This window comes from Sphaeramia orbicularis, chromosome 13, assembly GCF_902148855.1.
Source record: "Sphaeramia orbicularis chromosome 13, fSphaOr1.1, whole genome shotgun sequence".
NCBI classification, from domain to species: Eukaryota; Metazoa; Chordata; class Actinopteri; order Kurtiformes; family Apogonidae; genus Sphaeramia; species Sphaeramia orbicularis.
In genome coordinates this window covers 21,684,350-21,699,919 of record NC_043969.1, presented here as the reverse complement: position 1 = coordinate 21,699,919, position 15,570 = coordinate 21,684,350, and the positions used below count along the sequence as shown (strand labels likewise).

The 15,570-nt window shown below is 38.7% G+C and overlaps 1 protein-coding gene across 5 annotated transcripts in view; it reads left to right on the top strand.

Moving 5' to 3' along the window:
* inppl1a (inositol polyphosphate phosphatase-like 1a) overlaps positions 1-15,570 on the top strand; it is a 35,153-nt gene that overhangs the window by 18,388 nt on the left and 1,195 nt on the right. For 2 of the 5 annotated variants that reach the window (XM_030151953.1, XM_030151955.1), the window contains exons 7-27: positions 1,060-1,149; positions 3,165-3,263; positions 4,984-5,134; positions 6,948-7,054; positions 8,517-8,619; positions 8,743-8,939; positions 9,102-9,219; positions 9,346-9,442; positions 9,630-9,768; positions 9,860-9,959; positions 10,897-10,985; positions 11,073-11,154; positions 11,491-11,580; positions 11,689-11,802; positions 11,973-11,975; positions 12,178-12,354; positions 12,486-12,641; positions 12,842-12,926; positions 13,615-13,701; positions 13,800-14,586; positions 15,324-15,457. In XM_030151953.1, coding sequence (XP_030007813.1) covers positions 1,060-1,149; positions 3,165-3,263; positions 4,984-5,134; positions 6,948-7,054; positions 8,517-8,619; positions 8,743-8,939; positions 9,102-9,219; positions 9,346-9,442; positions 9,630-9,768; positions 9,860-9,959; positions 10,897-10,985; positions 11,073-11,154; positions 11,491-11,580; positions 11,689-11,802; positions 11,973-11,975; positions 12,178-12,354; positions 12,486-12,641; positions 12,842-12,926; positions 13,615-13,701; positions 13,800-14,586; positions 15,324-15,457 — 3,005 coding nt within the window. Of the gene's footprint in view, positions 1-799; positions 934-1,059; positions 1,150-3,164; positions 3,264-4,983; positions 5,135-6,947; positions 7,055-8,516; positions 8,620-8,742; positions 8,940-9,101; positions 9,220-9,345; positions 9,443-9,629; positions 9,769-9,859; positions 9,960-10,896; positions 10,986-11,072; positions 11,155-11,490; positions 11,581-11,688; positions 11,803-11,972; positions 11,976-12,177; positions 12,355-12,485; positions 12,642-12,841; positions 12,927-13,614; positions 13,702-13,799; positions 14,587-15,323; positions 15,458-15,570 lie in introns of those variants that run through there. The other 3 variants (XM_030151956.1, XM_030151954.1, XM_030151957.1) reach the window with 2 other exon arrangements.

Below are 15,570 nucleotides of genomic sequence, written 5' to 3'. Positions count from 1 at the left end.
GTATTGAAAAAAAGATCCTGTGTGAGTGGGACATTTTTGAAGACATTTTGTAGGTAATTAAACATATATTGGATATAAAAGTTAATGATACTAATCACCATAAAATGCTTAGTAATGGTCAGAAACATTAGTCTAAAGTAAAATTCTTCCAGAAGTAGTGAAACAACCAAATTTTGGTCACCAATAAAGACAAATTATGTCAAAGTGCTTGTTGGTAATGGTTTTCAAGATACTCACAAGGAATATTTATTTGTGCACATTAAAATACATTCACTTATCAGATTCCCTCTACTGTAAGATTAAAAAGTTTCCATATAGATGTACATAAACCTATATTTGTGTGTGTAAAAACACTTTATAACTTATCTCGAAAACATTAACCAACCATCACTTTAGTCATTTGTTTTCCAGTTCATCTCAAAGATTGTAAGAAATGCATTTTATCTCTGGTGCAGAACATTTCCAAAAAACTGTATTCCAGCGTGAATGATATATTCCTGAAATATGACACAGACGAGTGAAATCAATGAATTGAATTCAGTCGTTTCAGCCTCTAAAGGGTGTAAAGTGAACAGATGATGGAATTTATGACATAATGTCCTTAAGTAACAAGTCAACGTTTTAGTTTAAGCCTCTTTAAACAGTAAAGGCCCTTGTGTGCAGAACAGCCTATCAGAATAAGGAACAGAGTTACAGCTTCCCTGGAATAAAACAGAAAGAGACGCAGAGGCTCAGTTAAGGGCCTCTTATTGGTTTGAACACATATCATTATACACACATGCATAGAGGGACACACACACAGCTATCGGCAGTGTGGTGGATGTCATGAGGACATTTTTTCCTCTTCATGTCTGCCTGGATGACTAAAATAGACTTAGACACACTACAATCTTTCATACTGTTCTTGATTTAATAGGGAGACATTTTCACATGGTGAGTGTATGTGTGTATATGCATGTTGGTTGTTAATTGTGTTCATACTTGCAGATACATAAAAATATTTAAGTCATAGAGTAGTCATCACATAAAAAATTATTTATCATTATTTTCTTCTATTAGTCTGTGAATCAAGGTGGAGACCAGGAGTTGGAAAACCTGGTGACAAAGCTGGCGATCCTCAAAGACCTGCTGTCCTCCATAGAGAAGAAGGTAAAAGTGTTTCTGTGTGTGTTCGAATCACTTCCTTCTCCGCTCCTATTGGGTCAGAGCCTCACTCCCACACACAGACACAGCTGTTAGTTGGAGTTGGTTGGTTTAGATAACCCTCTCCATGTGATGGATCATCTGTCCAAAGGCCTCATTGGCTGCATGTGTCACCCAGCATGAAAGCTCTAGGCTGCTGTGTGTCTGTGAGATGGATAATGAGAAACAGGTCTTAAACAGGTCTGAAATTCAGCTGTATAAATATTAACACGATACTAGGAGCGATTTCTTAATTGCTATAGATATTTTTTTTCTAATGTCGTTTATTGGTTTTAATGTCTTTTTGTCAATATGAGCATGAATATCCACATTTCTGATGTTAAAAAAACATAAACTCCCACTGAAATTTTATTCATGCATGTACACCGAGCAAAAATATAAACACACCATGTGACACTTTAAATTTTAATAGCATTAGGTGTTGCATAATATATTAAATTGTACACAGTTTATTTTGTTGATCAGTTACAGTACAGATTACTGTCCGTTGGAACATGATAGTGGCGTCTGGCATTCAGGGACATTCCTGTGGCCTTGGTGGGGGTTGATTGAAAGAAATCACAAGTCTTTATCTTGTATGTCCACCACTGGATTCCCGTAGAGCAGGGGTATTCAAATCTGGTCCTCGAGGGCCAGTGTCCTGCATGTTTTAGATATTTCCGTCTTTCAGCACACCTGGAAGCCATTACATCGTTATCAGGCTTCTGCAGAGCTTGATGATGAGCTGATCATTAATTAATTGAACCAGGTGTGTGCTGGAAAAGGAAAATATCTCAAAAATGCAGGATATCAGTTCTCGAGGACTGGGTTTGAATACCCCTGCTGTACAGCGACACATCATCTTCTCATTGAGTTCACAATGTTGTCAATTGTGGCTCATGGAATGTTATTCCACTCCTCTTTGAGGGCTACACAGAGCTATGGGATGTTATCCAGAACCATTCCCGCATGATTTGTGACATTTGTGGCACGGTGACATCTGAGGAAATGTAACATTTTGAGGTGCTCTTTTATTGTTCCCAGTATAAGGAGTGCCTGAATACAGCTAATGCTATTTGAGCAGCATCTGGTCATGCCACAGCTGTGTTGTGGGTGGAATCACTGGATCACTGAGCAAGCACTCACTCGCAGAGATGGGCACAAAGTTTGTTTACAAATCGAGAGAATTAACCATGTTTTACAATTATAAGACATCATGAGCTCATTTTGGGCCACGCCTCTCATGTTACACAAATATTGTACATGGTGCGTTTATATTTTTGCTCAGTGTCTTTTTATATTAAAAAAGTTAATTAACCTAAGTATCATATTACTACTTAACACTTCCCTCTGCACGTAACCAAATTGATGCATTGCTTAATAATAAACTTATTAAATTCAAGTGTCTCATACTGGTAGACTCCTTTCCTTTATTGGAGAGATTTTGTGGAGTTTTTAACACAGCAGCCATGTTTATAAAATCTTCTAAGTTTTGGTTTAATGTGTAATACTTCTAAAACTCAGATGGAGTGGATGTGTTGTATTATTCAGGAAACAGGAAAACATTTAAAGCTCATTTTATGTGCTTTGTTGAGACATACAGGATTTTTCCTGTGCAGTAAAACTCACCCTGCTGATTTTCCTGTAGTATAAATACACAGTTTAACTAGTTCTGACGTACTAATTGGTCGAATGTTTTATAGCTGGACTTCACTTGTAAAGAGGCCCAAGTTTGTTAGGAAGGAAATGGCCTCAGCGCAATCAAACTACGTTCTGAATATGGACTCCTGTGATGTCAGTGGCTCCTCCTTCTCTGCTCCTGTTAAATCCAGGAAATAGGAAAATCTTTCTTTGTTGACACCAACACTGAGGCTGAAAACAGTACACTTTGTCTGTTTGTTTATTTGTCCGCCTCTTTTCTGTGTCTTTCTATGACTTGATCTGTCATCTTTTCCTTATTTGTCACTTTTTTTCTCCACAAGGCTTTGAAAGCTCTTCAGGACATGAGTTTATCTTCTCCGTGCTCCCCTCCTCCTTTATCCATGCGTCACAGTAAAGCCATCCCTGTGCAGGCCTTCGAGGTACATGTACACACAACCATCACACACAAACACATGTTGTGTAAGTGTCTATGCAGCTGGAGGTCACTGTTCCAGGATGTCAGTCAACAAAAATCTACTCTTCATTTATTAAAGAAGGCAAAAAGGATTAAATTTTAGCAAAGTGCATATTGAACACATATTCCCTGAGATTTACTATGGTCTCTGTATTGTCTTATTTCTAACCCAAGTGCTGATTCACCAATGTCTATTATGATTAAAACTGTAAATCTTCCATATTTCCTGCTTTGTGACTGGACGCGGATACTCAGGAAAAGTATTATTTTATTATACAGGTTCATGTTTGGCAGCAAACCAGAGATCAGCACATAGCACCCTACAAATGAAAAACAGTCTTGATGTAATAGATGTTACTAGAGACAGTCATAACAAACTACGTTGTATACAGGGTTGTCACAATCATGAAAAACCTGGGAAGGGTTAGGATTAAAGTCAATCATGAGCCATGAAATTAAGCAAACTCGTCAAAAGTCACAGAGTTAAATCTTATTAGATGCAAATGCCTTACCTTTTGGTGAAATCTGCAATTTTGAGAACAACATCGGTCCGTTTCCTGGCACTAAAATCTGCTGTAACTAAAGAGACTGTAAAGGAAAATGAAATCAAATTAAAATATAGAATAAAAGAGACTGTCAAAGAAGAAATTGCTTTGTAGTTTTCATACAGTAAAGCACTAATTAAATTCTATATACAAATATAAACATTGTGAATGGTCATGGAAGTTACATGATTGGTTCTTGAAGAGTCGAGGTGAAGTTTTGAAATTGTGTGAGAACCTGAGTCTGTAAAGTTACATCACTGTTGTGAGGGAATGTTTGTAATGCACTTCCTGTGGTATCATCACTCATCCCATCATGCCAAGGGTATTTTTCACTTTATTTCCTCAAGTAAAAAAGGTTCATAACAAGTGAACAAGGTAGCATGTTGTATGTTAGTTTCAAAAAGGAAATTTTACTGCAATAACCTGTTTCAAACAGAGTAAAGAAAACTTTACCTATGCACAGAGGAGGAAATGAGAACTGAAAAAAATGGTTTCACTCTGAGATTAAAGGTGTCAGGTCGGTGGAAACACAAGGAAAAAGGTAGAAATGGGACGAATGATGTGTAAATATCTGCTGTTAGACTAGTCTTTCTGCGGTGACCTCCTTTCAACAGTTTCCTGTTTGCACAGAAAAAGAAGTGATGTAAAGAGATAGATTTAATGAAGATGTTCCACTTAACCACACAGAAACACCCCATTTTTTAAACAAACGTGACTCATATGATCAAAGAAAACTGTAACTCGTGGTTTAACACTTTTGTTCGAGTTATTGTGAGCCTTTCTAAGTACTTAAGCTGGAAACAAGACAGTCAGGTTTGTTGCGGAACTTTCACATTATTTCAAGTAATTTGTGAAATGTTCTCAATACAATCACCAACAACATAATTCTGGTCCATATCTTGATATGTTGTATTTATGTGTTATTGAATTGATTTACCAATTTCATTAACAGTTACTGCTGTGTTAAAAGAATAAATTATAATTTAGCGGCTTTTGTTAAGTGTGTGTGTGTGTGTGTGTGTGTGTGTGTGTGTAATAACAGCAGATACTTCTTTGACTTCCCTTTGGAGACCCCTGGTGGTTTTGTGAAATGTGACACTAAACAAAAAAAACTAATCCTCCTGCCCTGATCGTCAACAGGTGAAGCTGGACGTCTACCTAGCAGAGCTGACAAAGATCGGTAAAAGTCAGAAGTACACGCTGTCTGTGGACGTGGAGGGAGGAAGATTAGTAGTGATGAAAAAGGTGAAGGACAGCCAGGAGGACTGGACCACCTTCACACACGATAAAAGTAAGAAACACACGTTCAACACAGTGTTTCTGTAACTGTCAGCTGTATGAAAAAAGGGTAAATGAATGTTGAATATGCATCTAGACAACTGTCACACTGTGGAAACACTCCACTACAAATAAAAGGTACTTTTTCCCCTAAAGTTTTATTGAGTTTTCACAAAAATAAAAGAAGAACAAAATATGAAATTCATGCAAATGTACAGCTGGAATAAGTCATTAATCCATATCTCATAGAAATATTCCATAAAAATTCTACTTTAAAGGGGTTCAGTTGATGTGTGTGTAAATCAGGGGGTTATTGATCTAACTTTGTGTACTGTTTTCAATAATTAATTAGTGAACTTACATAAAATTGACATGGGACGAGAACAGCTCAGCTTCTTACCACTTCAATTCAGACACAATATGCTACGTTGAAATAACTATGTTTTTAATGCCAGTTTTTGAGAGTGTTGTGTTGAAATCTGTTTTTTTCTGTGCCTGTGTTTACCTTCATGATTTTGTTCTTTCTCATATTCAAAATGAAGTCTATCATCATCATATACAATATTAATATTCACAACGATCAATGTTAGAAGGCAGTCGTATACCAGAACACACTGAACACCTACCAGTGACAGCTGCCAAAAATGCCAAGGAATCAACACAATATATCCATAGACTGTGTCAATCACTGAGTAAATATAAAATATAAAATACATAAAATATAAATTTACACACATTTATAGTATAGTGTCATCAACCTATCACTTTCAGTCAGTTAAAATAACGCTGTGTGTTGTAATATGCATGTGATCTGTTAGCTTAGCTCTGTTTTTAGACAAAACAACCACATTAAAACCACAAATCGCCTCAGTTTTCTGTATGGTTTGTGTTGTCAAGAGATGACGTAAAGATCTGATTGGAATCATCAAACAAGAAAACAATCAAACAAGATCAGAACTGTCACAGTTTAGTCTGAACCATGGATCAACAAACAGAGAACTTAGCAAAGATAAGAACGTTACATAGTATCTTTATGGTCATGGCCTAAAGTTTTTGCGGTGACACAAATTGACTCTTCATATAATATGTTTATAAACTTATAAAATGCTTGTAAATCTTGGATTTACTGCACAAAAATCTGAGCAGCAAAAGTTGCAAAAACAAAATCTACCGATGCTTAAACCTTTTGTCACAGTTGTGTGGCTTCATAAACATTTTAATCAAACTCTGTGATTTCAGAATCAAACTTCATTCTTTTACTTTAGAGCTGTGTCCAGTGGTCAAAACAACAGTTATGTGTTTTTTGTGACTTTATTTGACTCTGAAAGTTGTTAATTAACAGTTTCTTACCAGATTTTAAGTTAGTATTATCAGCAAATAGTATGAATAGTAAAAGTAGTCATTATGCAGTAAAATGTTCCTTGCCAGTGTTTTATTCTAATTATGCAGTGAAGTTGATGTCACTGCTGCATTAATGTGTATGTGCCTTTTACTGCTGTATGCTCATATTTACATCTAACAAGTCAGCTTTTCATACAAAGTTGCTTCAGATGGAAGTGCTCTCTGCAAAGTACACACACTTCAAATTTTCCTGTGTAGTATTTGAGTAGAAGTACTTGTTTAGATACAAAAGCCTGTGTAGTCATATAAAAATGACATGTGCAAAGAGTCACTTTTTGATGGTTGTAAACTGATTAAGTTACTTATCTTTGTACATTTCTTATTTCCTCAACCACAGCCTCTCAGTAAATTCACCGACCTTATTTTTCTCTGGTGCTTTATCTCTAACCCGTCTGTCTGTCTGTCTCTGTCTCTGTCTTCCTCAGTTCGTCAGCTGATCAAGTCTCAGCGAGTACAAAATAAACTGGGTATTGTGTTCGAGAAGGAAAAGGATAAGAGCCAGAGGAAAGACTTCATATTTGCTAGTGCCAAGGTCTGCACACACAGAAGACACACAAATTTGCACACACACACTCATAAACCATCATATAGAAAAATGTGAATATGTAGAACAGTCACTGTCATTCAAACATACAAAAATCAACATGCAGACAATACAGTCGTATAGACCTTCAACTGACTTAATACTCACATACCTCTTATTTGTATATTCATAATCTGGTGGACGACATCAACAGACGAGGATTTGTGGTACTCATGCAAATTTGGCTTGTGGGTGAATTCACTGTCCACCGTGACACTTCCTGTAATGTGATTCTCGGACACCTGTGTTCATCTAAACACTCTAAGTTCACCTTTGATATTAATTTTTTTTTATAAAGAAACGCAAATGAAAATGCATAACTGTATCCTCACTTTAGATCATAGTATTTGTATGTGAAATATAAGTTCCCCTCAGCTCTTCCAGAGCTGTTTTTCATGACTGTTTCCGGTTTTCAGCCTGTGTTGTTGTGGTAAACTTCAGGGTTTCAGTGGATCCTTAGAAAAATTCAGAATCTGAATTTTAGGTATTAAAAATTCTTAAATATGGTATTAAAAAATCTTCACATTTTATTCCATTAAGCCCTTTGATGAAGTTTTCAGAATGAATTTGAAGCCCACTGACACAAAATACACAACTAAGGAACTTATATGTGTTATAGGTATTAGAGTCAAAGGTATTACAGTAAAAAAAACTCTGAAAAAATGAAACGACATAAAAAGACATCTGCCGTCCTTATGAGTATGTTTTTGTTTTTTGTTTTTTTTTTTACATCATAAGCAAATACAAGACAACAAGTAGCATTAAACTGCATTTATAGTGGTCTGAAAAAGTTTTACATGTAATTTGTTAAAACCAGCAAAATGACTCTTATTAGTCTTACAGATAATGATAAAAATACATTTAATTAATTCAAGTGGAGAAATTAAATATCCATCAGCTTAAAAAAGAAAGGAAAACAAAAGAAAAATTAAACAAGTAATCATCAGTTATTACATTCACACCACTAACATAGTTAATAGAACAACTTGGGGTTCAGTGTCTTGCTCAAGGACACTTCAACACGTTGACAGGATTCAGGGATCAAAGCACCAACCTGTGACACCTTCTACCTCCTGAACCACAGCTGCCCCCACCTCCAGTCTGTCTTCCATTGAATAATGTTTTGCAAGGTATATAACAAGGTATTGATATTTTTTGAGCCACAAAATGGGAAAGCCTCAGACACTATATTACCAGTCCAGTACCGGCAGTGTGCAGTCAGACTGTTTGTGTCAAACATACAGCAAATATTACCATCAGAGGTTGTAAAGAAAAAACAACTTATATGAACTGATCACATTAGACAACTGAAGAGGTGCCTGCTTTTTAAAAACATTTCACCTTCTTACTCTTCATTTCCACTGCCCCCAGGTGGCTCCTTTGTCAAAACTCTGTTGTGTGTGTTTTTTAGAAACGAGAGGCGTTTTGCCAACTGCTACAGCTCATGAAAAACAAACATTCCAACCAGGACGAGCCAGACATGATTTCCATCTTCATAGGCACCTGGAACATGGGTTAGACACACGCTAAACAGTTTTCACTCTTTCATTTTCATTAAATGACTCTGATGTTTCTATTTTTTGACTGATGATGGTAGAGCTTTTGCATTCTTTATGACCACATGCTTATGTCTTTAGGCTCAGTGCCCTCGCCTAAGTCTGTTGCATCGTGGGTATTGTGTCGTGGGCTTGGGAAGACTCTGGATGAGATGACAGTCACCATCCCTCATGACCTGTATGTATTCGGCACCCAAGAAAATTCAGTGTGTGATCGGGAGTGGGTGGAGACACTGCGAGCCATGTTGAAAGAACAGACAGAGCTGGATTATAAACCGGTGAGGACGTCGGGTGGATTGTTAGAGATTTAACGCCGTTACACTGAATGTCACAATTAGAAGAGCTTATATGTTTGGCTTGGTTGGTTCTGTCATTGTTAGAAGTCATGATACAAAACCCTGTAGTGGTTTTTCGAACACTATCCACCTTTTTGATTATAGATCGCAGTCCAGACTCTGTGGAACATTAAGATAGCTGTGCTGGTGAAACCCGAACATGAGAATCGGATCAGCCACGTGGGAATGTCCAGCGTCAAGACGGGCATTGCCAACACACTGGGTAACAACAGTATTTAGTATTAATTCTGTTTTGTTTCTCCATTAAACAATTTTCATAGTTCACTATTTTTTCTGTCATTATGGCAGTTATTTTTTCTGATTATTTTTATTGTTGATGGTTTCTTAGGTAACAAAGGAGCAGTGGGCGTGTCCTTTATGTTCAATGGCACATCTTTTGGCTTTGTGAACTGTCACTTGACATCAGGGAATGAAAAAATTGCCAGGTATCAACACATATTTCACACACACATTCCATAGACACTGCTTAGGAGGATTTGTAATTCATTAAGGCTTTTTTTTATAACACTTTTTTTTTTTTCAGTTCTTCATAAAATAATCAACACACTTAAACGCTGTTTAACCACACTGTTTCTTGCCTGTTATACTGTGTGTGATGTTTGACCTCTGCAGGAGGAACCAGAACTACCTGGACATCCTGAGGCTGCTGTCTTTAGGGGACAAACAGCTGAGCTCCTTTGACATCTCACTACGCTTTACACACCTCTTCTGGTTAGGAGATCTCAACTACAGACTGGATATGGACATACAGGTGAAGCAGCGCACACACAGACCAAGAGCTGAGTAGAATGACCACACACAGCAGATGGACGTAACACAAATACCTGTTTGTGTGTCTGCAGGAGATTTTAAATTACATTAACAGGAAAGAGTTTGAGCCTCTTCTGAAGGTGGATCAGCTCAACCTGGAGCGGGAGAAGAATAAGGTTTTTCTACGCTTTGGTTAGTAGAGTTTACCTGAGTTTCTGCTCTTTTGTAGCTTGAGTACTGTGCCTATTGTATCACACAGGGTCTCCATGAATCCTTAAAAAGCCTTAAAAAATCCTGTTGGTGCCCCTTACCATGGTGCAGATGAAGATCTGGGGCTGGTCCAAGGCACCTTCAGTGGCAGCTCACTCCTAATATGTTACATGCTAATGCTAATGCTAGGTGCTGTGTGTTTATTAGGATGGGCAAAATCAGAGCAGAGGCTAAATTTCTCCACATGGATAATAAAGTGTTGGAATAATACAATGTTAGACTATTTCTGAATGTGTGATTTATGTCATAGTGATATTTAGCTCTGAGGTATGTGTGTGATCTGTATCTGTAGTGTCAAGTTAACCTGAACCTTAAAAAGGCTTAAATTTGATTGTCCTAAATAAAGGCCTTAATCATCCTTAAAATTGACCATTAATCCTTAAATCTTGAACTCAGGTTTTAAAAGTTTGATAGACACAATAAATAATATTAATATATTTGCTTTGGGAATCTTTGTAATGAACTCGTGAAGTATGTAATTAGTGTTTAGCTTTTTAGCATAATGAAGATTGGAGTGAATGAAGCCCCCAACAGTCATTCATGGGTGGGGGGGTTCAGGTATGAGCTTTAGCATCTTGAGGGTCAGCAGCAGAAACATTTGTCATAGACAAGTGGAGATGTAACATTAGCTGGATTGAAACATAAATAGGTCTGGTTCAAGGAAATAACTATGGGGCCTCTTGTACTGCCAGATTTGTTCATTTATATCAGTACAGTTGCTGTGTGTTGTCAGACCAAAATGCTAAAATGGAGAAAAGTGTGTTCTTAATATCTAAATTAATGATTTACATTGTATTTATAGATATTAAATCGTGCCTTTTGTCTTCATACTAACCAGTGGAACTGATTATCATTACAGCGGAGGAGGAGATCTCATTTCCACCTACATACCGTTATGAACGTGGCTCAAGAGACACATATGTTTGGCAGAAGCAGAAGGCCACAGGGGTATGATCACAGTCTGGAACAACACAGTGGCCAGTGTTGCAGAACTCACAGATACCTAACCATCTTTTATTTTTGTGTTGGTCCCAGATGAGGACTAATGTTCCATCCTGGTGTGACAGAATCCTGTGGAAGTCCTACCCAGAAACACACATTGTTTGTAACTCATATGGTGAGATCATCAGCAGAAAATCCTTCACATACTGTACATTTGTTTCTATCCAGTTTAATAGAGAATATAGACATTTTGAGACTCTAGCAACATTTTGGAAAATATAAACCTTTACCATAAACTGGAATTTAATTTAGATGCCTAAATAAATGAACAAATGTTTTACTTAACCAAGAAAAGTGAAGAATCAAAATAAAAATTAAGTCTATCTTATATAATATTCTTGGTCAAGAGAGGGGGCACCACAAAAGAAGTTACAGTAAAACAGTAAATAAAAAATTTCATTACCATAAAAGTATTGATAATGTATTAAACTTTGTGTTGTTTGTTTGTCAGGTTGTACAGATGATATCGTGACCAGTGACCATTCCCCTGTGTTTGCTACCTTCGAAGTGGGCGTGACTTCCCAGTTTGTCTCCAAAAAAGGTACAAACTACATGTGATTTCTTACTCACGTTTGAACAGAGACCAGAAGAAGAAAATTAAGCAAAGAAAAGGAAGAATTCCTTCATCACAGTCAGTGTTTCTGTCTAGGTCTGCCAAAGTCTTCAGAGCAGGCCTACATTGAGTTTGAGAGCATTGAAGCTATAGTGAAGACAGCGAGCAGAACCAAGTTCTTCATTGAATTCTACTCTACTTGTCTGGAAGGTGAGACCAACATATCTACTGATATGCAGTTGCTTTCATTCAAGCACAGTTAAAGCTTATAGTTCTGTAAGACAAATAGAAATCCACTAGGACTTATGTGTAACACCAAGTGGATGTAATAGACTTGTATCTGTTTCTTCTGTTTGTATCTTTCTCCCTCCCTACCTCAGGCAGTCAGTATACCTTTAAGCTAGCATCCGTTTTTTGACCTGTGCTGCACGCCCCCCCGCCCCCTGTCCACCACGTACTGTTGTCAAAACGCTGTAGAAACATCTCCCTTCTCTTATTCCCCCTCTCCTCCCCACTTCCTTCCCTCTGTCGTCTCACCCGTCCACTCTCCCCTCGCTTTTCTCTCTCTCTGTCTCTCATTTGTAGAGTTCAAGAAGAGTTATGAGAACGACAGTCAGAGCAGTGACAACGTTAACTTTCTACGCGTGGGCTGGTCCAACAAGCAGCTAACAACCCTCAAACCCCTCCTCTCTGAGATCGAGTACCTTCAGGACCAACACCTGCTGCTGACAGTGAAGTCACTGGATGGATACGAGTCCTACGGTATGACCAGGGTTTGTCTTCTGTAGTTCTTCATGTTTAGCTGTCGTCCAGTCTGCATTTCATTGACATTGTGATCTGGTTAAGTCCACTCTTTCAAATGACGAACAATGTGTGTTATTTCTCTCCACCAGGAGAGTGTGTGTTGGCTCTGAAGTCCATGATTGGCAGCACAGCGCAGCAGTTTCACACTTATTTGTCCCATCGAGGTGAAGAAACAGGGAACATCAGGGGCTCCATGAGGGTCCGAGTGCCCTCTGAAAGAATGGGAACCAGAGAACGACTCTATGGTATTGTACCATATGTAACTGTAACAGTTGTACTTGATGAGTAGACATTAGGAATTCCACAGCACACAAAATAAAAAAAGACAAGAGAATGTGTGTATTCGGATAGCTTGTATTCCTATTTTGATTGCATCTGTGTTGCAGAGCCTTATTTCACATTTAGTTTTCCAGCTTTTTTATTATTATTTTTTAATCTATTTCAGAATGGATCAGTGTGGACAAAGATGAAACTGGTGGACCCAAAGGAAAATCCACATTGCATCCCCGAGTAGGACATGAATATGTAAAGTCAGTACACAGCTTTTAATTCTGTAATGGATGCAGTTTGTTTTTGATGACAAATGTTTTTCATAGAGGAACACTATCAGAGTTATTCAAAAACGTGCATCACTGTCTTGCCTCACTTATATATTCTTTGCCGTTTAAGAAATCATACAGTTCTGTGCAAAAGTCCAGGCTAACATTAGGATTTTTAGTTTAGTAAAGTTCTAATGACCACACATATGCATTTCTTATTCTCTGTGTTAAGATCCAATCTGGATATATGTGAAGTATGTACAGCAGTAAAAACAAAACTTTCAGGAGAAAATCAGTCCCTATAAACCAAAGATGTAATATTTAGTGTGTTGCATTGATTTTCTGATTTCTTATTTCCAGGTTTCATTCAACACATTTCAGATGTTTTGGCTTGTGCTGCTTCTTGTCATGGGGTTAGGGGTCACGATAAATAGCTACTGTAACCTTGTTGTATCTGAAGAAGAGGGAATGAGTAATAAATACATATGCTCATTTCAACCCTGCAAAAACAATAAATAAAGCTAAAAGTGGCCCAAGACTTTTGCATGATACTGTGCATGTTGATAGCACATGACTGAGGAAGTAACAACTGAAATGTAGTTTTTGTCTTAGTTATTCATTTTGGGGAGATCGGTGTTTTTATCCACTAGCATAACTTTTAATATTTTTGCACACACAGACCATCTGTGGTTCGTAAACAGCTTGGAGAGCTGGGAAAGGTCAGTGAAGAGGGAGAAAGAAGTAGCAAAGAGGACACTGCTGCAAGGTAAACACACACTCCTTTGGAAACACGTGGCCAGATCTGCAGGATATTTTCAAGAGTAAATCATGAGACATAAAAAACCTTCTGTGTGTGTTGTGAAGGCCTAAGCAGGATTCTTCCGACGCTGATCCATCCATCAGCAAGAACAGCTACAATAATCCTGCTTACTACATCCTGGAGGGCGTCCCCAACCAGTCAGCTGCTGCTTTGTCACCTGAACTTCTCCCGTCCCCTACCTCCCCCAACTCCCAGGCACCCAAAGGCCCTCCTCCCACAGCAGGGGCTCGAACCAAGCCCCCCTGTGCAGTGTCAGGGCCCTCTCATCCACGCAGGCCCTTGACCGGGCATCCGGTCCGAGCCATTAGTGAGGAGGGGTCTTCAGAGGATGATGCAGGCACCGGTGTGGTAGGAGCACAGGGGGGAGGTGTTGGAGGAACAATTGGAAGCACACTCAACCGCCCACCACCCGACTTTCCCCCTCCTCCTCTTCCCAAAGGAGCGCTAGAGATGGTCTCTGAAGTGCCCTTCCCTAGACCCCGCCCCATTTACCCAGACCTGGCAGAGGTCAGGATCCCGGCTGCCACTCCCGCTGCACCATTGGCACTCGGGGAGGGGTTCAGACGAGGTGGAGGAGGAGGAGGAGGAGGAGGAGGAGGAGGAGGAGGAGGAGGAGGAGGAGGGGCATCAGTGTTGGACGACCAGTCATGTTCTGTGCTCCAGATGGCAAAGACTCTGAGTGAGAGCGAGTTTCCGGGGCAGCCTCCACGCGCTCCCTCTGCACCGCCTCCCCTCAGGGGGCAGGTGATGGGTTTAGGACTGGACGCCTGCCGCACCTTCCCTCCCAGAAACCCCATCACAGAGAGCATCGCAGAGGACATGCCTGAGGAGGTGGGTGGTCAAGGTCACTGTCTAGTTCAGGGATGTTTTCCATTTACAGCAACAAGGAATTCACTTCCTTTTAGGATGGTTATGGGTGATTTCTATCAGTCAGCCTCTTCAATTTGTTCCTGTTCTGAGTTTATTTGGCTGTTTGATCCTTTATGATGATGACAATCGTACCCAGACATGTCAGGGTTTGTCCCTCTGTCCCATTCTCATAAACCTGCTATCTCAGGAAATTTCTTCAAACATGGCACAAATGTTTACTTGGAATCTATTAAGAGCTCATTTTGTGACTTTACAACACATGGTTTTGGCCAAAACTCAGTAAAAAACTTTTTTGCTAATCATCAAAAAAATTTCACAAAAATCTGTAAAAGGATAAAATGATGATGTGATGCATTTTATGTCCAAAAGGTTAATGATTAATTCCGTAGTTGTGTCAGTTATAAAAAAACTATTTCAGTTTGTTTTCACCTCCAGCCTTTCTCTTCTGTTTTACAGTACATTTTTCACATCCAGTGCCAAATATAGTCTTTAAACTATCTTCAAAGTCTTTGCAACTTATATTATATAAATCTCTATGGACAAGGATGTAAACTACCACTTTAGCCATGAAATAACAGTTACAGCATAGAGTGACTTAAAGGTTGCCACAGAACAAAACTTTTTTTTTTTTTTTTTACTGTATAGCTACATTATAAGTGTAGTTTTCATTTAATGTAACTTTGATTTCTCCTATGCAGGCACTTTGGGGCAGCAGTAGCTCATCTTTATCCGTGGGGGAGTCTTCAGTGGGTGAGTGGCTCCAGAGACTGGGGCTGGAGAGGTATGAGCAGGGTCTACTACACAACGGCTGGGATGATCTGGAGTTCCTCAGGTACAAACACTCACATATATCAACACTCAGAAGTGTAGTGATGTAGTCAGTAGATGCAGATACAGCTGTAGTGTTGTGTACTTTTTATGGTAATATTTTCTATTAATTTTATC